This window comes from Cololabis saira, chromosome 20 (assembly GCF_033807715.1).
Source record: "Cololabis saira isolate AMF1-May2022 chromosome 20, fColSai1.1, whole genome shotgun sequence".
In the NCBI taxonomy this organism is placed as follows: domain Eukaryota; kingdom Metazoa; phylum Chordata; class Actinopteri; order Beloniformes; family Belonidae; genus Cololabis; species Cololabis saira.
Genome location: NC_084606.1, coordinates 12,470,441 through 12,493,024, shown reverse-complemented (window position 1 = coordinate 12,493,024; position 22,584 = coordinate 12,470,441). Strand labels below are relative to the sequence as shown.

The 22,584-nt window shown below is 44.0% G+C and overlaps 2 protein-coding genes across 2 annotated transcripts in view; both read left to right on the top strand.

Moving 5' to 3' along the window:
• The first annotated feature begins 5,483 nt into the window (after positions 1-5,483).
• On the top strand, positions 5,484-16,483 carry LOC133420446 (uncharacterized). Its single transcript, XM_061710139.1, has 6 exons — positions 5,484-5,507; positions 6,014-6,475; positions 9,545-9,950; positions 10,040-10,114; positions 13,097-13,180; positions 14,380-16,483. The coding sequence occupies exons 1-6, from the start codon at positions 5,484-5,486 to the stop codon at positions 15,246-15,248; spliced, it is 1,920 nt and encodes a 639-aa protein (XP_061566123.1). The 3' UTR covers positions 15,249-16,483.
• A 2,799-nt stretch (positions 16,484-19,282) lies between these two features.
• The window catches only part of LOC133420416 (sodium/potassium-transporting ATPase subunit beta-2-like), a 32,570-nt gene continuing 29,268 nt past the window's right edge, over positions 19,283-22,584 (top strand). Inside the window, exon 1 of the mRNA XM_061710110.1 lies at positions 19,283-19,590. Within this exon, the coding sequence (XP_061566094.1) occupies positions 19,485-19,590 (106 nt within the window). The 5' untranslated portion in view covers positions 19,283-19,484. The remainder of the gene's footprint in view (positions 19,591-22,584) is intronic.

Here is a 22,584-nt window from a genome sequence, read left to right as displayed (position 1 = left end):
CTCCACCGTCTCCAAATCATCCAGAACTCTGCTGCCAGAATCACCACCCGTACAAAACGCACTGACCACATCACCCCCATTCTCATCCAGCTCCACTGGCTACCTGTCCATCACCGCATCCAGTATAAAGTTCTTCTCCTCACATTTAAAGCTCTCCATAACCTGGTCCCTCAATACCTGTCAGACCTTCTTCACCCGTACACCCCCACCCGTGCTCTACGCTCCTCCTCAGCTGCTCTCCTGTCTGTACCCAAATTTAAACTGGCCACTATGGGTGGCAGAGCCTTCAGCTGCTCTGCACCCAGACTCTGGAACTCTGTCCCCCCCTGCATCCGTCAGATTGACTCCATTGGACAATAAAATCTCATCTCAAGACCCATCTGTTCAGACTCCAGTCTAAATTTTTTGTATTCTATTTTATTTCCTGTTGTATTTTATTCATATTTTCTATGTTTTTTGTAAGGTGTCCTTGGGTGCTCAGAAAGGCGCCAACAAATAAAATCTATTATTATTATTATTATTATTAATGTGAAGCTGCAACGTTTTCAACCTGATCTCACAAAAATCTGTGAAATGCCCAGGACCGCTTACGTACCCGAACGTAAACCACGCAGTGACGTAGCAAGTGGTGTCCCAATCCCAAGGGAAGATTACAAAGCCCTACCCCTTGTGGCTTCATTTTGAGGGTGAAGTGGTAGTGGGTGAGGGCTAATGGTAGTGAGTAGGGTGAACATTGGGATTGGCCCTATGTCTCTCGGCTGGCCTGGGAACGTCTCAGACTCCCCTAGGAAGAGCTGGAGGAAGAGCTGGAGGAAGTGTCTGGGGTGAAGGAAGTCTGGGCATCTCTGTTGAGGCTGCTGCCCCCGCAACCCGGGAACGGATAAGCGGTGGAAAATGGATGGATATTTTATTTTTATTTTTTTTCTTGTTTTATTTAGGCCCTGTCCCAATACTACCACTACCCCTAGTTTTCAGCCCTACCCCTAAATTTTGCGCGTTCCCGTGAGGGTAGTGGTGTCCCAATTCCTCTTTTCACCTAGGGGGAGTGAAGAAAACTAGTGTAGTGGCTATGAATCTGTCCCTACGGATCGAGGGATTTACGATGCACACTAGTTGATCTAGGGCCAGAAAAATTTCCCAGAATGCTTTTCGTCGTCATTTGCGGACTGAATCAAAAAAAAAAACATGGCGGACATTTCTTATTTTTTAGTGAATAAAATCAATATTTTGAGTTAGTTTCTGCATAAAAATGCGTTTTGACTACATTTCTAGCGAGAAATATATATTTTACTTTCATAATATTCGCTCAGTGAATGTACATAATCACTCGTTTGCCCGTTGTTGCGAAGATCACGCCAGAATAAAGGCTGATTTATGGTTCCGTGTTACACCAACGCACAGCCTACGGCGTAGATTACGTAACCAACGCCGTAGGCTCTGCGTCGATGTGACGCGGTGACGCGCGCCGTACGCTGTACCCTACGCCGTAGGCTCTGCTTCGATTTAACATAAATCATCTCCGGAGCCGGCAGGCAGAAATCTCGAAATTTTCGGAGCAGATTTCTTAACAGGCATAGCTACAACTGTTAGATTTCATCTATTAAACCAACATTTATCTTCCTAAATGATTTATTTCAGCCAGCGGTAATTCTCCACAGAGCCGCAGGTTTCTCCCCCGGGACGACGGCGCAGGTTGACCTGGCGATCACGTCTGTACGTGAGCTGCTGCTGCTGCTCCGAGCCGGCGGCTCTTATCATCTCCGAAAACATCGGGTCAAACTTCTTAACAGGCGTTATTTGGATAAACTGAGCCCAGGTTGGGGATCTTAACGGTTACTTTTACGCCTGAAAAAATATTAAAACTTAATAAAGTGGCATATTAACAGCGCTACAGCTGAAATTAAAACAGCTTTTGGTACTCAGCTTCCTGATCAGGGTAGGGATGAAAACGAGGGGTGGGGGGAGAATTGGGACAGGCACCTGGGCCAAGTGCCCTAGATCTCATCCTTCTTTTTTAGGGGGTAGGTAAGAAAAGAAGGGCGAGTGAAGAAAAGTAGGGGGAGTATTGAGATTGGGCCTATGAATCTGTCCCTACGGATCGAGGGATTTCCGACACTCACTAGCTGATCTAGGGACAAAAAAATTTCCCAGAATGCTTTTTGTCATCATTTGCGGACTGAATAAAAAAAAAAAACATGGCGGACATTTCTTATTTTTTTTCTTATCGGGTAAAATTTCTTAACAGGCGTTATTTGGATAAACTGAGCCTGAAAAAATATTAAAACTTAATAAAGTTGCATATTAACAGCGCTACAGCTGAAATTAAAACAGCTTTTGGCTCTCAGCTTCCTGATTTTAGGGGTGGTGCTGAAAGTATTGGGACAGGGCCCTGGGAAGATTTCAAGTGCCCTAAAATCTGTCCCTTCTTTTTTTAGGGCTAGTGATAGTGAGGGAGGGCTAGTGGTAGAAAGTAGAGGGTGTATTGGGATTGGGCCTTAATATAATAAAAAAGAGGAATATCTGACCATTCTATATGCCATTTATGACAATACCATGATCATCTTGTATCCATGAGATTCTTAATAAAAAATTGATCACAAAAAAAAAGAAACAGTCCCACCTGGACCCTGAACCCCCGCAGGTCCCCCCTCCCCACCAGCAGGGGGCGCTGCAGCGCCGCTGCGCCGTTTAACAACACTGATCTAACATCCCGAAGAAGGAAGACAACAGAAAACAGCCCCGTTCGGGGAAGAACGGGAGGACGGTTCTAACTTCCAGGAATTATCCAGGACCGTCTCCTTCTCCCTGCTCCTCTGGGTTTGTCAGCAGCAGCTCGGGTCCGCCCCGGCTCCGTGCCGAGCATAACAGCCTCCTCCCGCTGCACGGCATCATCCTGTTAGCCGCTTTAGCTGCAACAGCAGCGAGACTGGCAGCGGGTCACGTGACCTCGGCCAGCACTGCAGCCCGGGCGGGTCACGTGACCCCGGCCAGCACCGGTGAGTGTTGACGGAGGACAGTATTCACATTCATTACTCAGGTAGAAGCAGAGCTGGTAGAGGAGCCAAAAATTACACTCAAGTAAAAGTACTGTTACTTCAGAATAATGTGACTCAAGTAGAAGTAAAAAGTAGTCATCCAAATAATTACTTGATTAAAAGTAAAAATGTACTTGGTGAAAAAACTACTCAAGTACTGAGTAACTGTTGAGTGACGTCTGATTTATTTTTTTAACACAACCATTCAAACAGACAAAAGTACAAAATAATCATCTTCAGGCAAATTAAATCAATAGAATAAATTAAAATGAATAAAAAATAGCTTAAATTAAAATATTCTTAAAGTAAATTCAAGTACTTTAATACATAATGTTATCATTTATCCTAACGTTTATTGGAATGCACATCCAAGTTTAGTAGCAGGAATCTGAGGGATGTAAGAACAAAACTGGACAAGAACATCTGTGCCACAACCACAACCAAATTCACTCTATCTTCATAAATTGGAAAACATGGACATATATTTCAACAAAGCTTATCAACACTGGTGCCACAAAATGTAAAAACATGAAATTGTAAACTAAGACAAAAAGTGCAGAATAGTGCAATAACAAAAATAAATACATTTAACTTCAAAAGAGGTAGTTGAATGACATCCAGTCAAACTCACAAACACAAGAAAATTAAAATACTTTTTGGCTTAACCTTTAGTGCAACATTCTGAATGGCATGAAATGAATAGCAGCAACTTAATGCAACATGAACATGTATAACATTTCCCAATTCAAACATGTAAACCATGTTAGTTTCGCTTACGGTACTTTGTCGGCTGGAAGTGACACAGACCAGAAGTGACGTTAAATTCGATATATATAACAATTTAATATATATTAAAAACATTAATAACTAGGTATGTCCCGATACTTTTTTGGCCGATACCGATGTTTTGAAAATGCTGTGATCGGGCCCGATCGATCGGGCGGCGGATCAATCGGGACAACACTAATCTCCAATGTTTGACCTTCAGGTTGTCATGGAGACCGCTGGTACCCCTGAGGACCACAGCAACATTGTCATGGCAACGAAGATGGAGGTCCAAGCCCCAGACCGGGCACCGTCTCCTGACCAACAGCTGCTGAAACCCGCCGTCACTCAACCGCGCCGCCGGCTGCTGGGGAGGCGCAGCCAGAAGGGAAAGAGGAGAGGCGTCGCCGAGAAACGGCGGGGGCTGAGTGAGAAGAGGCGGGGTCAGAAGCAGAAAAGGCGGGGCCAAGAGGAGAAGAAGGAAGGTGTGACGGTGAAGAGGATCTGGAGCGGGGGTAAGCGGCGCTGGGATAAGAAACATTACTGCGTGTTCTGCCGTCGACCACAGGTGAAGATCGCTCGCCACCTGCTGAGGAAGCATGCTGACGAACAGGAAGTGACGGCAGCCAGCGCGCTGCCCACGGGCTCCAAGGAGCGGCACCTGCTGCTGGAACACCTGCGCTGCAGGGGCAACTACTTACACAACATCGAGGTGCCTTTCCTCCACCGTCTGTGTTAGTGATGCACCGAAATGAAAATTTGTGGCCGAAACCGAAAATAATAATAAACACTTGGCCGAATACCAAATAACATACCGAACAATGGTTCTTTGCAGTTTTTCATTTATTTTGCCAATTTTTTCACCATTGCATAAATCAAAAAATCTCAATCCCTTTCCCATACAAGTAGTCTACCTAATTATTTATTAGGGAACGTACGGGTGCGTGAAATCCTTGAAAGTGCTTGAATTTCAATGTTGTGTTTTAAAAGGCCTGAAAAGTGCTTGAATTTTAGTTAAGTGCTTGAAATTATAACTCTGTGTCTTTCACAAAATTGGGATCAGGCTGTATAGTTTAGTTATTACAAGGAGAAATAAAATCAGTAAGATGAAACATAACTAGATGTTTGCAGCACGATACAATGTATATAATTGCAATAAAAACCGGAAAAAATAATTATGAGTATGTACCGGTAGTAGTTTGGGAACAAAAGAGCTGAAGAACGCTTTTTGTGGACGAAGGAAAAACTTGTGTTTATTTCAGTCTCTCGTTTCAACAGCTCGTAACCAACAGTAACAGAACACTAACTGAAAAGTCATCGCCATCATTAATAACGGCTAGATTCTTGTGAATTCTAACCCACTGAAACTAAACAGTGTCCTGCTAGTGAGTGGCCACTACAAGTATATATATTCCTGTAGATATTTGACCCCAGTGATAAGGTGCTTGAAGATTTTGAAAACGACCCTTGAAAGTGCTTGAAAAGTGCTTGAATTTGACCTTGAAAAATGTGTAGGAACCCTGATTTATATTATTGTATCATATCTCCATTTCTCTTATGCACTCTTCAGTGCTTTTATTTGTTTTATTGCTTTTATGTTAAATACAGCTTATTATTATTATTATTATTATCTGCGTGCCATCTTTGCCAAGTCAGGAAAGCGGCCTTGATTGGTCCTCCAATATGCGAGAGGGTTATCGCTCCTGGGCATGGGGATTTCTGAACGATAACCATCTAACTGTTGAGTGGCTGCGCTTGTCCTCTGCCTGGCATCTGGGTTATTTTCTTGGAGGATCTCGTCAATTATATCAGACAGTAAAGGTTCTCCACCGCATCGGTAGTTCGGGCCCTTTTCTCTGCTGTGCGTCCCGTGACCGTCTCCATCACCAAGCGGCTTTCCCAAATCCAACTCAGCCTGGATCATTTCTCATGTCTTCTGCTTTTTCCCCACATCCAAGTAATGATCTGACATGCTGACATGTTTGCTGCGTTTAACACCGCACGCCCCTCACTCCACGCTGTTTGATTGCGTCATCATCACACGCCGTTATTAATTGTTCATTTTTTTTCCCCACTCATTCCACCGAACACCGAAAGTGTTTTTTTGCTATTTTCGGCCGAACAATTTCGGTTACCGAACATTCGGTGCATCACTAGTCTGTGTTCAGCTGTGCGCGGCGGCCTCTGCCTGACTTCCTGTGTCTGTCCATCAGGTGATCCGTCAAGGCAGCGGCGAGATCGTCCCGTGGCGTCAGCCCTCGGAGGAGGTGGATGCCAGGAACTACCTGCCCTGCCCGCTCTGCCTCGGCTTCTTCCTCCGGGCCGACCTCTGGAAGCATCAGGTGTGCTGTCGTAAGAAGCTGTCCGCCGACCCCTCCCATCATCCCGCCTCCAAGAAAGAGCCGGCCCACGCCACTTATGACCCCGCAGGTGAGGCTGCGTGTGACCCGGCGGCCGACCGGGCCACAAAGGAGACGCCCGCAGACCCCGCCGGAGACACGACACGACCCTGCAGCGTGGACCAGAACCAAACCTCTGACTCCGCCGTGTACCGCACCAGGAAGCGGATCCGAGTCCAGGCAGCAGCGTCCCGCCTCCTGCCCATCTCCAGCGGCGCCTCGGAGAGCTGCAGTGAAATCTTGCACCGCATGAACCAGGACAACGTGTCTTATGAGGTTCGAGTTCACCCGTATGTCCTCCAGTCTGTCCACTATATGTTGTTTTGTCTAGAGATGCACCGATCGATCGGCAACTGATCGGTATCGGCCTGATAATGCCCCTATCGGTTTTGATCGGAGATCGGAAAATAATAGTTCAAAGCCGATCTGATGACGTTTACAACAACAAACCACTGCCCACGCATGAGTTCCCACACCGTAGACCCAGATCTCCTAAGGAGGCGTGGCCGGTATCGCCGGTGTGGGAGTTTTACAATGTCTGAAAAGGACAACAAAGGAGAAACCATGAGGAGGAATGTTACAAAAGAATTTCAACACAATGAAGCTGATAAGAATTTGGAAGTTTTTCACACGAAGTTGGCTGCCTCTAAAGGCTGAATTATGCTTCTGCGTCAAAATGGCGCCGTGCCTACGGCGTGTGGTTTGGATTGACGCAGAGGACACGCCGTCACCTGCGCCGTCAATGACGTGCACCTCCTGAAAATTGTAACTACGCGTCGAGGAGACGCAGACCACACGCAGACAGAGAGGGCTGTGATTGGTTCGTTTGAAAGCGAAGCATTTCCGGTTTCCGGTTTGAAGCAGTAGTGAACTTCCAGGGCTCTTTTCTTCGTTTATATGTGATTTTTTTTTTTTGTTTTGGTTTTTTGCACAATAGTTGTCCTTATTTCTTTGATTTACTGTGACCGGAAAAAGTCGGATAAACCATTCAGAAAAAGATCGCTAACTAGTGGCCGCGGGGGGTACTGCACCGCGATCAAATGGAGTGACGGAGAAGTCTGAAGGGTTCAGCACGGCGTCACGGCTGCGGCGTGTGCTCTGCGTTGGTGTGACGCAGAAGCATATTTCAGCCTTAAGGCAGAGAAAGAAAAGGATCAACACCGCTAACTCCGCTGAACGTAACAGAGACCTATAAATGACAGCAGAACAATAAGGAACTACATCGTAAGGTGATGAATTCATATGCTTTGCTCATCAGCCGCTTTCTCTTGTAGAAGACATCGAGTTTAAACACGTCGTTAGCTGCTTGGATCCCCGGTGTGCGCTGCCACGTCATAAATATTTCACTGATGAATGTCCGCCGGAGTTTTACCAAACTATATACAGTCCAAAGTCTTACGCAGGACGACAGTCATGTCAGTCCGCTTCACAAGTGACATCTGGAGTTCTAGTGTGAAGAGTTTCCTCATGCGCGGCAGATGCTACCGCTATAGCTTTCACGCAGCTTAATAATTCATAATTAATTTTTATTTTAAGATTTAATTCCTCTTTCCACAGGAAAACTAAGGTTTATAGTTTACAACTTGTATCAACTTTCAGAGAGTGACATGTCTGCTGTTTCTGTGTTGGTGCACATAAAAGCTTAAGCTAGTAAGCTACACTTACTCTTTGTAAGCCGAGTCTAAATCATCTCTAAGAGTCTCTAGAGGGAAATATTGCTCATTGCCTCAGCCTGCAATTAACCAGACAATTCATGATACTTTCTCTTCTCCTAATTTTAATACATAATAATACAATTTCAGCATTGTGTACATGAGACAACAATATTGACGAATTTATGGATTTCACGCTGTGATCGGTGATTAGCAATATCGGGATCGGCAGATACTGATTTTGGAGATCGGTTATCGGTGATCGGCCCTCAAAATCCTGATCGGTGCATCTCTAGTTTTGTCCACCTGTATGTCCTCCGTGAAACAACATAACAGACCAGGTATTTTTTATTGTCAGTGACTGATGACGTTCTGCCGGTTCATGAACAACGAGGAAATTAATATTAACACAAATCAAACATTCCACCCCCACAAACAACCCACGAGCACTGCAGGTGATTTGACTTTCATCTGTTTCACCAGAAAAACCAAAGGCTTCGGTTTGAGTCTGAGCTTTGTCTGACAACTTTTACTTTACAAATTACTTTTTCTAAAATAAGCTTAAAAACAATCCAAACTAGCTGTCCTCCCTTAAAGGGCTGAGTATGGTTCTGCGTCACACACACGCAGAGCACACGGCGCACCCGTGACGCCATCACGAACTGTTCAGACTTCTCCGTCTCTCCATTTGGTCGCGGTGCAGTACCCCCCGCGGCCACTAGTTAGCGATCTTTTTCTGAATGGTTTATCCGACTTTTTCCGGTCACAGTAAATCAAAGAGATAAGGACAACTATTGTGCAAAAAACAAAAACAAAAAAAATCACATATAAACGAAGAAAAGAGCCCTGGAAGTTCACTACTGATTCAAACCGGAAACCGGAAATGCTTTGCTTTCAAACGAACCAATCACAGCCCTCTCTGTCTGCGTGTGGTCGGCGTCTCCTCGACGCGTAGTTACAATTTTCGGGAGGTGCACGTCACTGACGGCGCATGTGACGGCGTGTCCTCTGCGTGTACAAAAACCACACGCCGTAGACACGGCGTCGTTTTGACGCAGAACCATAATTCAGCCTTAACACTATCAGTAAACCTACTTATATTACCTGAAGTACCAACTGACATTCTCTTATTACCTGAAGTACTAGTAAGTACTAGCACTGTCTAGTCGGGGGCGGCAGCGGCTCAGGTGGTACAGCGGGTCGTCCAATGATCAAAGGATTGGTGGTTCAAACCCCACTCCTCCAGTCATGGGTGGTGCACCCATTGGTGCAGTTTGTCAGCCACGTTTCCGTCAGCCTGCCCCGGGGCATGTAGTTTACCACCACCAAGTATGAATGAGGAGTGAAGGAATAATGGAACCATTGAGAGCGCTTTGCGTGTCAAGAAAAGCGGGATATAAATCTAGTGAATCTATCTCATTTAGGGTTCCGCTGGTGAATCTGCATGAATTTGTTGAGCCACTAGTGATTCTCTGTTTGACAGGTATTTATCACTTGCAAGGAGTTTAGTTGGAAAAGTAATCAGGTATCTATTGCTTGAGAACTTTTTGATGCTCTTCACTACCGATGTCCTCGTCCGTCTGCTCCCCCGAGAACTGAGCCTCACCACAGTTCCACAACTGGCCATTTAAGTTGATAATAAACTTTAATCAAGCTGGTCACATGTCCATTCCTTGACCCTGTTTCTGTCTAGGTCAAATCTGATTGGCTGATATGTAAATACGGAAACAAGCTGATGGGGAACCAGGACAACAGCCAGAGGAGGTACGACTACGTCAGCCAGAAGCTCAGGGAGCTCGGCAGGTTGCTCCTGGCCGCCAAGTCTCTGGACTCCGACATCCAAACCCTTCACGACCTCCTGGCTCCAGGCCGCCTGAGCTTCGCGCTGTCTGCCGCCAGAAAAGCAGCAGGGTATCGGTGGAGCCGCCCTCCCATGGCTTTGAAGACCACGCTGAAGACAATCTGCGAGATTGCCATGGCAGAGAGTCTGCAGCAAGGAGACTGGGAAGCAGCAGCCAAGACCACCGACTTCTACCACCTGCTGGGGAGGCAGTGGGACAATCTGGGGCTGCAGAACCCTGATCATGACCCAGAAACAGGTGAGACCTGATCCTGAAGGTCAGTATAGAACTTCACCACCGCTTCTTTGTTGGACCTGGTCAGATGATCAGATATTTTGTTTCTGCAGCTGCTCCAGATGGAGGACCTCAACTGAAGAAGCAGCTGGTCCAGTCCGGAAATGAGAAGAACCCAGTACCAGATGGTGAGGATTTTTATCTCACAAAGCATGATACACTATTTACATGCAGAAAAGTAAATAAACTGGACAAATCTAAGCTTAAATCTGCTGAAGACCATTTCCACCTAAACTAAAGCCAGTTCAACGTCAAAAGCCGAGTGAACATTAAATATGTAGCTGCTACCGGCACTTGCGCTTAGAGACAATTAGTGTTGTAGTAGACACTGAATAAATAAAATGTATTTTAATTGAACTAGTCTGTTACTTGTTTATAACTTAGACTCCACAGATTGTAACAACTGACCACAAACCAAATCTGAGATCAAGCGAATTATAGGAAGAGAAGATGATTTATTTTTTGTTCTTTGACTGTTGAATCAGTGAGTTTTTAATTGAAACACCAGCTACACCATCTAAACCACCACCTACACCATCATCTACTACACCATCTACTTTAATCATCATATTCCCTGAAGCACGGGCCGAGGTGGAGGAGTAGCGGCAATCTATAACTCCGGTCTCCAAATAAAATCTAAACCTTATAAAACTTTCAAAAGCCTCACGCTTAGTCTGAAACTCCCGAGCTGGAAATCAGAGAAGATAAGATAAAGTTTATTTGCCATTTGTACATTTGTTAAAGTACGTAGGAATTCTTGTGCGGAAAACACTCAGTAGTACAAACATGAGAAGGAGTAAACACTAACCTAAAACAGGTTGGTTGATTGTCAATAAACAGAGGTAGGTTGGTCAAGAGGACTGACGGTACTTTGCTTTTGCTCTCAGTCTCACTGCAGCAGGGAAGGAACTGTTGTAAAAGCGTGTCTTCGGTGTGATAATACTGTCCGTTCTGCTCTGTCTAAGGCCGTATGTGGAGTGTTTATGTTTGAGGAGGTTGTGTGCTGGGTGATGTGTGTCTCTGATGATGCTATGTGCCGTCTTTGTGCAGCCTTGTGTGTAAATGGTGTCCATAGAGGGAAGTTTTGTTTTTATGATCCTCTCTGCAGTCTTGATTGCCCTCTGAAGAGCCCTCCTCTCTGTCTGGGTGGTATTTCCGTACCAAACAGTGATACCCGTTGTGAGGGTGCTTTCCACCAAACCTTTGTCTGCTTGGGTGGGGGGGGTGGGGCCTCAGGCCAGCCTTCCTGAGCTGTCTGATGAAGTGCAGCCGCTGCTGGGCTGTTTTCACCGTGGCAGTGGTGTTTGCAGACCAGCTTAGATTTGCTGCTAGGTGAAGACCAAAGAACCTGTAGCTGACCACTTACTCCACCTACGACCCCTGATGTTAACGGGCTGCAGAGGGGGGGCTTTCTTCCTAAAGTCCAATATAAGTTCTTTGGTTTTGTTTACGTTGAGGAGAAGGTCATTCTCCTCACCGTAAGCAAGCATGTTCTTGATCAGACCCCTGCACCCCGACCTGTCCCCACCTTTGATCAGACCCAAGATGGTTGTGTCATCCTCGTACTTGATGATGACGGTGTTGTCCCAGGTGGAGACACAGTTGCTGGTGTACAAGGTGAAGAGTTTAGGGCTGAGACATAAGCCCTTTGGAGATCCAGAGACCCAGAACATGACCCCCGAGCAATTATTACAGAAACATAACATAAACAATGGCAGGTGAAAACACCTCTAGTGGGAAAAAATCCTTAGGCCAAACAGTGGCAAGAAAAACTCCCCTTTAGGAGGGAAGAAACCTGGACCAGGACCTGGATCATAAGGGGGGGATCTCCTGCTGAAGATCAGCTGGACAGAGCAGGAAAAGAGAAAACAGACAGATAGAATGAAGAATAGAGAAAGGAGAGACACAGACACAATGGCTAACTGGTGCACTATAGGGATGATTATATAAACAGATGTAGACAGCAGACACTGAGGTGGTCAGAGGGTGAGGGTGAAGGTGGGGGGGGGAGGGGGAGGGCAGGCCAGGATGTCAGCAAGTATATCCGACCACTATTCAATAACGTTTGAATTTAACATTGTCGACCTTAAAGGTATAGTCCCTGATTTTGGAGAGCTAGCAAGATTTGAAAGTGGCACCTCCTCTAAGCCCCACCCCCTCCCGTCAGCGCTCCGTCCAAAGCCACGCCCCCACAAACTTTGGGGAACGCACATTTGCAGGAGTCGAGTTTTCCAGGACATTTTGGACAGCACATTTTCAACAAAACTACCCCATGTCTCATTCACCTGTAAGCAAGGCCGGTTTTAGGGGGGGGGGCAGGGGTGGGCTGTGCCCAACCAAATGTGCATCCTGCCCCCCCAATCAAAGTTATGGGGATCCTTTATTTTTTTTATAATTTATTTTTTTATAAATATAAAAAAATTAAGGCATCTGATTGGTTCCTCCCCCCTGCCAATCCTCTGGTCAGATTGATCAGAGTTTTTACAGGATTAAAGCTGTCAGAGAGGTCAGATTTTTTTCTTTCCTTTTTCTGAACACATTATTCACTGGCTACTCTCAGGATGGAAGGACCATTTCACCCAGTATAACAATAAATGTTTTTGAATACGATAACAGACTATACCTTTAAAGTGCCAAATAGGGGGTATTATTTTAGCTTGTCCGATGAAGCTGTTAAATTTAGGGAGACCATCACTCGTCTTACGACAGTGGAATGTAATAGTGAAGTAATCGAGGCCATTGACCTCGGTTCTATCTCTGCAGATGTTGATTTCCTTGCTAGTAACACTGCTGATTTGCTGCACTCAGCTTTAGATGCAGTTGCTATTTTGAGAAGGAGAGTTTCTAACCATAGGAGCTTAACTCCCTGGTATAATTCAGTTATCCGCGTGTTGAAACAAAGTACCGGTACGTAAAATGGAAAGGAAGTGGTACTCTTGTAAGTCTGTAGACTCCTATCGTGAATGGAAAGATAATCTAATAGTATATGAATGGGCCATTCGCATTAGGAGTCCCCTCTGAGACCTTTTGTGGTTTTAGCTTTAAGGAGCTACAGTAAAGCATGGACCCTGTGATGTTCACCCGTCTGTCTGTGTTGTCTGTCTCTGCAGTTCTGTCCAAGGATGGTGACAGACAGCTGAGCTCTCTCGCTGAGTTCCCTCCTCCAGAGTCCAGACTGCAGACTCCTGTCCCAGGTGGGTCCTCATGGTCCAGTACCCAATAGGGCTGCAACTAACAACTATTTTAATAGTCAACTAGTCACCGACTATTGAAACGATTAGTCGACTAATCAGATAATTAGTTGTTTTTTTTTAATTTAGTATGAGGTTGCTTTAATTATGTGGCAAATTATAATAAACACAAGAATGATGGGCACTAGAGCCCTGATATAGCAGGACTGTTTTCTTCATCCTGCTCCCCCCCGCATCCGCAAAACTCTGAGAATTCATGCCGCACGATAATAGAGATGCATTGATTTAGTGTCTTCTCCCGTCCCGCAAGAGAAAGGTCCAGACAAATCTCTCTGATTTAATGTTAACATGATCATTGTGGAGCTCGATGGATAATTGACAGTTCATAGGCACCTGACTGAAAGTTAGATGCAAATCCATCATTGTCATCATCACACAAGCTTTTTCGCCTTTCACGCATCAATTATGTGATTGAGGTTATAGCAACGAGAGTAGTTGTGAGTGGCTAGAATAATACTAATAAATAACTTGAAATAAACAAAGTTAACAAATGAAACAAATTGATTTAACAAATGAATCGCTTGGCCATTACATTGCTGTGGAGGGAGAGAATGTTGCTGACCGACTGCGATCCCAATCCCCTGCGTCTCTCTTCCAAGATTAATTTAAAATACTTTTGTCAGGCACAGTCAGGCATAACATTAAAGCTGTCTTTTAAAGCCAAAATAAGCTTAATATCTTACCAATGCGAGTCCGTTTCGTTCAACACTCCGACGTGCTTTCTTTTCAAATTCTCGTGCATTACTGACGTGCTCCGGTGATAAGCAAGGTTGGCTCTGCAAACCTCGCAAGTAATCTTTTTATTTGCCGTATCGAGGCTAAAATGCTCCCAAACTTTTGAAGTTTTATTACGTGCAGCTGCTGTACAGGACGCCATTTTTTTGTTTTACCCGCTACCGCTCGGCAGAGACGCTATCGTGCATGCGCGACTCTCAGCAGAGATTGTATTGAAGTGAGATGCCTCACTCCATTGGAAAAACAGGTCGGGCAACAACTGTCAACAATGGAATTCCTCGTTGACTATTTTGATTATTGATTTTTGTCGACAATGTTGATGAATCGTTGCAGCCCTAGTACCCAAAGCTGATACCATCTGTCTAACAGACCTCATTAAGAAACTGTCTGTCTTTTGGGTTTTCCAGTTCCCATGGGTCCCAGGAAAGTCCGCCGGCGCCCTTGGTCCACCACAGAGAAGGAGGCCATATGGAGACAGCTGGGAGTCCACGTGCTGGTCCAGTCAGTACCGGGGAAGGAGGTCTGTCAGCGCTGTCTCGACCTGGAGCCGGTTCTCAGAGGACGACACTGGAAAGACATTAAGAACCAGATCCATAACCAGATCCAGAGTCAAAAGAAGCAGCAGTTCCATGCCCAGATGGACCTAGAGGAGAACCAGGAACTCCAAGACCAAATTCACAACCAAAGGAAGCAGCAGCTGTGCCAGGCTCCGATGGACCAGCTGAAAAAGGATCTGATGGTTGAGCAGGACCAGGACAATCCTCAGAACCAGAAGAGACCACAGTACCTCCTCCAGATCAACCACCAGGCCCACAACAGTATTCAGAACCAGAAGAAACAGGATGACCACAGCCAGCTAGACCACCAGCACCACCTGAACATCCACAAGAAGCAGCTGTGCCACGCCAGACCGGACGGCCAGGACCAGAGTCAAGACCACAAGAAGCAGCTGTACCAAATGGACCAGCAGACCCAGCCTCTGCACGCCCTGGACCAGGACTCCTCCATACTTGCAGCCTCACTTTACGGACCTGACGGGCCACTGCGAGGTCCAGGACACGTGCTGCCGGAGCGGGAACCTGGCATCACTCCGTACCCGCTCCTGCCCCGAGGCTCCGGGCCCCAGATGGCCCAGTTGTTAACCAGAACTGAATGGACTGAAGATGCTCTGGTCCAGAACTACCCCGTTAACAGGACACTGGGTCAGAACCTGCTCTTGGATGTACTGCCACGAGGACCGCCTCCTGATCCACACTCTGGACATGTCCACTTCTGACGGAAAAGGTCCACGTCATACAAACAGGTCCACGTCAGATGGACGTGACCAGTTCTAAAGAACTTTGAACAACAGCGGTGGACCCGCTGTCCTACGTTCTCCTGACTGGAGATCAGGTAGCAAACAAAACATCTGGTATAAATCATTCTGTGGATGTTGTGTCCAAAATAAAAGGGATGTTTGTTCAGGCCAGGACTGGACCTATACCTGCATCTGATTCTGGTTCGGTGCTGCTTCCAGTGTTATGTCTTTTGGTTTAGGTCACGTTTACACATAGCTAGGTATTTACAAAAACGGATATTTCCCCCTCTACGTTTTGAAAAATACCATCATTTACACGAATCCGCATAAATATGCTGTTACGGTGCTATGAACAGCCAAACCTACAGGGGGCAGTGTAACGAGAAGCATAAAGTCAATCGGAATTCTGGAAAAAAAACGTGAACAAATGACACGAGTAACTTCCAGTTACTTCCAAGATGGAACGAGAGTCTTTCGTTTGGAGTGACAGAGAAGTGGAGTTACTTTTAAGTGTGACTTTAGAATATAAAACAGGTAAAATACAAGAAAATATTGACTGTGGCCATACAAATTGTAAACACAGGTCGCACTCGTGACGCTGGTGACGTTTCTGTCGCATAATGTGACGTTCTGAAGCCTAAATGTCTGTTTCTCTCCGTTTACAAGCAAACGTGAAGATAGAGATTTTGCAAATCTCCACTTTGGCCGGAGGTTTCCGAAATGATCGTTTTTGGTGACTTTGAGCTTCGTTTTTGTGTAAACAAACGGCCAAAACGCATGAAAACACCACTGTTTTTGCTACGTGGAAACAGGGCCTTAGAGAGGACTTCCTGAACCAATCCTTCTGGAGCTGCAGGTAGATCCAGGTTCTGGTGCTAAGAACATGTCTCAATGACGTGTGACCCCCTCAACGCACCAAACCACCATCCTGAACCAGTGGTGCCTCAAGTCCAAGGAGGACCACGAAGACGTGAACATTAAGGTGGAGGCTGCGTTGCTTTCGACCAGATACCGGTCAGCTTTTAGGATCCTGCATCATCAGAGATCTGGAGCTCAGTTGGAACTCACTCGGACCTCAGTTGGAGCTTCCGTTGTCATTTGTTCATACTGAACAAATGTGTCCACCTGTTTCCGTTTAATAAGGGACTTCCAACATATTTGTTTTGTTCTGTTTTATATATTGATGTTTCAATAAATCATTTTAGCTCCCCGTCCATGGGTTCTCCATCCTCTGGTTGCGCTTTCTCTACACTGGTTTTTATCTTATCGGACTGAGGGTGTTTCTGTTCAGAATGAAAGTATTTGGGTTTTCCAGTCCAACATTGGAATGCAACATGATCTGGGGCCACATCCTGTCACGTGTCCAAACCATTAGCAGCTAGATGAACAATGTAACTTTTGTGTACAATTAACCCTGAAGTGTTTAATAAAAAACCAATCACCAACATTCATTTTTTTAGGTTGAGTTAATATAGAAATAAGAAACCTGTTACCACCAAAGTGCAGATCCAGACCCACAGGTCCTCTACCCGCAACTAGTGTCTATGCCCAGACCTGCTGTTCCTCTACCGACCACCAGAGTCCAGATCCAGACCTGCTGTTCCTCTACCGACCACCAGAGTCCAGATCCAGACCTGCAGTTCCTAAAGTGACAACTGGTCAGTTTAGTGCAGGGGTCTTCAACCGGGGAGGTACTGCAGGGGTCCTCCAAGTTAAAAATAAATAAAGGCAATTTTAACCAAAATAATTTGTGAGAGTTGAAAAAAATAAATAGCCCCCTAAACCAGGGGTCTTCAACCTTTTGTAGCCCAGGGACCCCTTGGATGAGAAAAACAGAGCAGGGACCCCCGCTTGTCATTCTTATTTTTTCCATTTTTTTTTTTAATGTGTCAAGTTTTAAGCCTGGCTTCTAACTTTTGAATGTGTTTTATTCTGCTTATATCACTTTAACCAATTCCTGACTGGGTTATTAGCTACATGTGTTTACGGTTGATGAAACTTTGGCCTCGTCAGACGTGGAAGGAGTAACATTAGGCCGAGCTGTAACGTTACAATCTCCAGCTTTAGGCTTCGTTATTGTCACAAATTTACCCTTCAGGTCTAACTAGCATTAAATATGAAATAGCCAAGTCAATTTCGCAACGAGGGCAGCGCGGTGGCTTGGTGGTTAGCACTGTTGCCTCACAGCAAGAAGGTCCCCGGTTCAACTCCCTGGCCTTGTGTGGAGTTTGCATGTTCTCCCCGTGCTTGCGTGGGTTCCCTCCGGTTACTCCGGCTTCCTCCCACAGTCCAAAAACATGACTTTTTTCTCAACATTTCTACTTTTTTCTTTAAATTGTACTTCATCATTAATCTCGACATTTCGACTTTTTTTCTCGAAGTGCACAATGAAAAAAAAAATCTTCCTCTAAAATATTATTTTTATTTTTATCCTGCCTGGCCCTAATACTCTTCCGTGCACTTCGAGAAAAAAAGTCGAAATGTCGAGAATAAAGTTGAAGTACAATTTCGAGAAAAAAGTCGTAATGTTGAGAAAAAAAAGTCAAAATTTCGTGAATAAAGTTGAAATGTTGATAAAAAAGTCCAAATTTCGACTTTATTCACGAAAATGTTACTTTATTCTTGAAATTGTATTTCAACATTAATCTCGACATTTCGACTTTTTTCTCGACATTTCGACTTTTTTTCTCGAAGTGCACAATGAAAAAAAAAATCTTCCTCTAAAATATTTTTATTTTTCTCCTGCCTGGCCCTCATACTCTTCCGTGCACTTCGAGGAAAAAAAGTCGAAATGTTGAGAAAAAAGTCAAAATGTCGGGATTAATGTTGAAGTACAATTTAGAGAGAAATGTCGAGAATAATGTTGAAGTACAATTTCGAGAAAAAAGTCGAAATGTTGAGAAAAAGGTTGAAATGTTGAGATTAATGTTGAAATGTCGAGATTAATGTTGAAGACATTTTTTGAGAAAAAAATTGGAATATCTCAAGAAAAAAATAGAATGTCGAGATTAATGTTCGACTTTTTTCTCGAAATTGTACTTCAACATTAATCTCCACATTTCGACTTTTTTTCTTGAAGTGCACAATGAAAAAAAAAATCTTCCTCTAAAATATTATTTACATTTTTCTCCTGCCTGGCCCTAATACTCTTCCGTGCACTTCGAGAAAAAAAGTCGAAATTTTGAGAAAAAAGTCGAAATGTTGAGAAAAAAGTCGAAATGTTGAGAAAAAAGTCAAAATGTCGGGATTAATGTTGAAGTACAATTTGGAGAAAAAAGTAAAAATGTTGAGAAAAAAGGCCAAATGTCGAGAATAAAGTTGAAGTGCAATTTCGAGAAAAAAGTGGAAATGTTGAGAAAAAAGTTGAAATGTTGAGAAAAAGTCGAAATGTCGAGATTAATGTTGAAGTACAATTTCGAGAAAAAAGTTGAAATGTTGAGAAAAAAGTAAAAATTTCGTGAATAAAGTTTAAATGTTGAGAAAAAAGGTTAAATTTCGACTTTATTCACGAAATTCTGACTTTATTCTTGAAATTGTATTTCAACATTAACATTACGACATTTCGACTTTTTTCTCGAAGTGCAGAATAAAAAAAATCTTCCCCTCTCAAATATTTTTTCTACACCATGGCCCTAATACTCTTCCGTAATTTTCAACATTTCGACTTTTTTCTCGACATTTCGACTTTTTTTCTCGAAGTGCACAATGAAAAAAAAATCTTCCTCTAAATATTATTTAAATTTTCTCCTGCCTGGCCCTAATACTCTTCCATAATGTTAATTTTGATGTTAAAAAATGTTAAAAAAATTAAAAAAAAATAAAATAAAATATTGCTCTGTTTCTGTCTTGATGCCCGACATGAGTCCTTTAATATCACTCTGACAGACACGTGAGTGGTCTCATGGTCACGTGTCCCCCGTCTGTAGGAATATGATATCTGCACTGATGCAGGGGGCGGGGCCACCGCAGGGTCCTGCTCTGTGATTGGCTGAGCAGAATAAAGTGTCGGTGACGTCAGCCCGCGGGGTTTACCGCAGTGTCCTCATCTCTGTCTTCATCACCTCCTCCACCACCACCACCATCATCATCCTCCTCTTCATCGATCCCCTTCGGATCGATCCTGGCCTGATTAAGCCGCGGGAGCGCGCTGACGCACGGACACACACCTCCTCCTCCTCCATCACCTTCATCTTCGTGCTCATCATCCTCGCCGTCATGTCCGGATCCAAGGAGGAGGACCGCAAAGAGGAGGGCGAGTGGGGAGACGCGTTCTGGAACCCGCGCACACACGAGCTGCTGGGCCGCACGGCCGCCAGCTGGGGTGAGTGGGGGGGATCGATAAGGTCTGATACAGGGGATCAATGGGTCTCTGTGATCTCCTCCATCATAGGGACTAAACAGGCTGTGATCAATACACCTGATCAGGGATAAACCATGTGATCAATTAGTCACACACAGGTGCGTTGAGCGACGGCCACCAGGGGGCGCTGAAGCGGGGGCGCCTCCAAACATGTTTCATATACAGGACTGTCTCAGAAAATTAGAATATTGTGATAAAGTTCTTTATTTTCTGTAATGCAATTACAAAAACAAAAATGTCATACATTCTGGATTCATTACAAATCAACTGAAATATTGCAAGCCTTTTATTATTTTAATATTGCTGATTATGGTTTACAGTTTGAGATTAAAGGAGACATATTATGGCATTTAATGTATATTTTAAACAGGCCTTGAATGTCTTAAAAACAATCCAAAGCTTGTTTTTTCTACCTAAATCAGAAATTCAGCCTCTGGGCCATGTCTCTAGTTTTACAGATAATAAAGCCTTTTTCTGTGGCTAATTTTCAGGGCGGTGGGGGCTATGATAATGAGGCTCTGCGCTGATTGGCTGCTTGAATGACGTGTAGGAGGGGAGGAGACAAAGCGTCGCTCCGTAGCAAAGCGTGTCCACGGTTCTGCGTTAAATCGACGCGTACCTTACGCCGTAGGCTCTGCGTTGGTGTCGCAGAACCATAAATCAGCCTTTAGTCACCTCGTCTTCAAACAGGAAGATTTAATTTAATTCTTAACAGGTACACCACGGTTATTTACTCCGATTCCTCATCATTTCATTTCTTATGTTACAAGACAAATGAATCATGTTAACTGTAAAGAAATCACAAGTCCTGAATTTTCACAAATGGCAACGTTATTGTTAAAATATATAAATAAAATGTATGCACTATTGCTGGTTCAAGGAAGGACCGCGCGTCTTCTGAATGTGAACAGCTCCAGGTGCTTGGAAGATCTGAAACCACAGAAGAAAAATGTATTACAGTACTGATAGAGCCGCCGGCTCTCCCCCGGAGCCGGGAGAGCCGGCTCCGGCCCCCCGGAGCCCCCGGGTTCGGAACTCCGAACCTGGGGCTCCTCGACGGTCCGGTCCGTGAGCAGCCCCCGCAGCTCCGTATGCGGCGTTATTATTATAGATCCATGATGCGGCGCCGGTGCTCCGGAGCTAAGCTAAATACTTAGCCCATGCAAAGATCATACTCATAGACAAATATAAATGACATAAAAAAACGGAACTTACCGCTGACTCGTGTCAGTTGCCGGGTCCGTGCTGTGGGAACGGATCCTTTCATGAGGGTAAATGTCGATGCAAAACCTCATTTTTACTGTCCCTCGCTGTTCAAACAGCCACGGCTTGTAAACAATGGCGGACGCCCCGGCCGGCTGAGCTGGTTGTGGGCGTGGTTTCAGCAGCGGAGGAGACCGAGGGCGTGGTTTGCATTTTGGTGACGTAAAGAAAATGCACAAATCCAAACGGCTCAGAAACCACATGACACTGGGGGATTCTGTAAGGGTGGGGAGAGCAGACCTTGCAGATTTTCATGGGGTATCATCTTTTCTGTGCTGGCAGGGTGATGGGAGACCACTTTATATATGTTAAAACAAGAAAAAACGTGTTTTTCATAATAGGTCCCCTTTAAGATTACCAGAATATTCAAATTCTTTGAGATAGGATATTTGAGTTTTCTTAAACTGTAAGCCATGATCAGCAATATTAAAATAATAAAAGGCTTGCAATATTTCAGTGCATTTGTAATCAATCCAGAATTTGTAATGAATCAAAAAAATTGACATTTTTGTTTTTTGTAATTGCATTACAGAAAATCACAATATTCTAATTTTCTGTATATGTTGTTCATTGGCAATCGAGTTATGGTGCAGCTCAGGTGATATTGCGGAGTAATCCAAAAGTAATGTAACTAGTTACTTTCAGCAACCAGTAACTAAATAGTGCAATTGATTACTTTTTTTAAAAGTAACTAGTAATATGTAATGGATTACTTTTTTTGAGTAACTACCCCAACACTGGTGATCAATTAGTCACACACAGGTGCGTTGACCGACAGCCACCAGGTGGCGCTGAAGCGGGGGCGCCTCCAAACATGGTTCCTAGGGGGAAAGATGGGGCCACTTCCACTTGGGGTGGACACCAAAACTAAAAGCCCTCATTACAGGATTTTATTATATTTTTGTAGTATACAGGCTTTATTACTTTCTAACTTGTCTGCATATATATTAATAAGATAAGATAAGATATTCCTTTATTAGTCCCACAGCGGGGAAATTCGCAGTGTACAGCAGCAAAGGGGATAGTGCAAAACAAGAGGCATCAATAGAAATAATAATAATACAATAATAATATCAGAGTATGACACACTATAAACAGTGCTGGTATATATAATAATAATAATAATAATAATAATAATAAAAAATACTGGTATATAAAATACGATAACAATAATGGTTAATACCATGCTAGTAAAAACCAGCAAGGCAAATATATATATATATATATATATATATATATATATATATATATAGCTTTAACAAAAATAAGTGCAGGTACTCCCCTTATTCAACTGATGTCAGGTAAATTAGGCGGTGGGTAACAGCAGATGATTAAGTGATATATTTAAATACTAGGCCATGATCCTGATTTTTAAAAAGAAAATTGTTTTATTGAATTTTACAAACAAATTAGCAGTGACCAAAACACCTGCAGAAATACTGCAGGAATGACATAGCAGCAGTTAAATGCAGCCTTCTGTAAGCTTTAAATATCCACTGGGCTTACATCAAATACATCAAAACACAAAAATAAAGAACAGTTTTCTGAACTTATCAATATGGCTCTGTCCTTCACAGGATAAGTAAAATGGATCACTGCAAAAACTCAAAATCTTAACAATATTTGTCTTATTTCTAGTTAAAATGTCTCATTTTAGTAAAAAAATCTCATTACACTTAAAACAAGACTCAT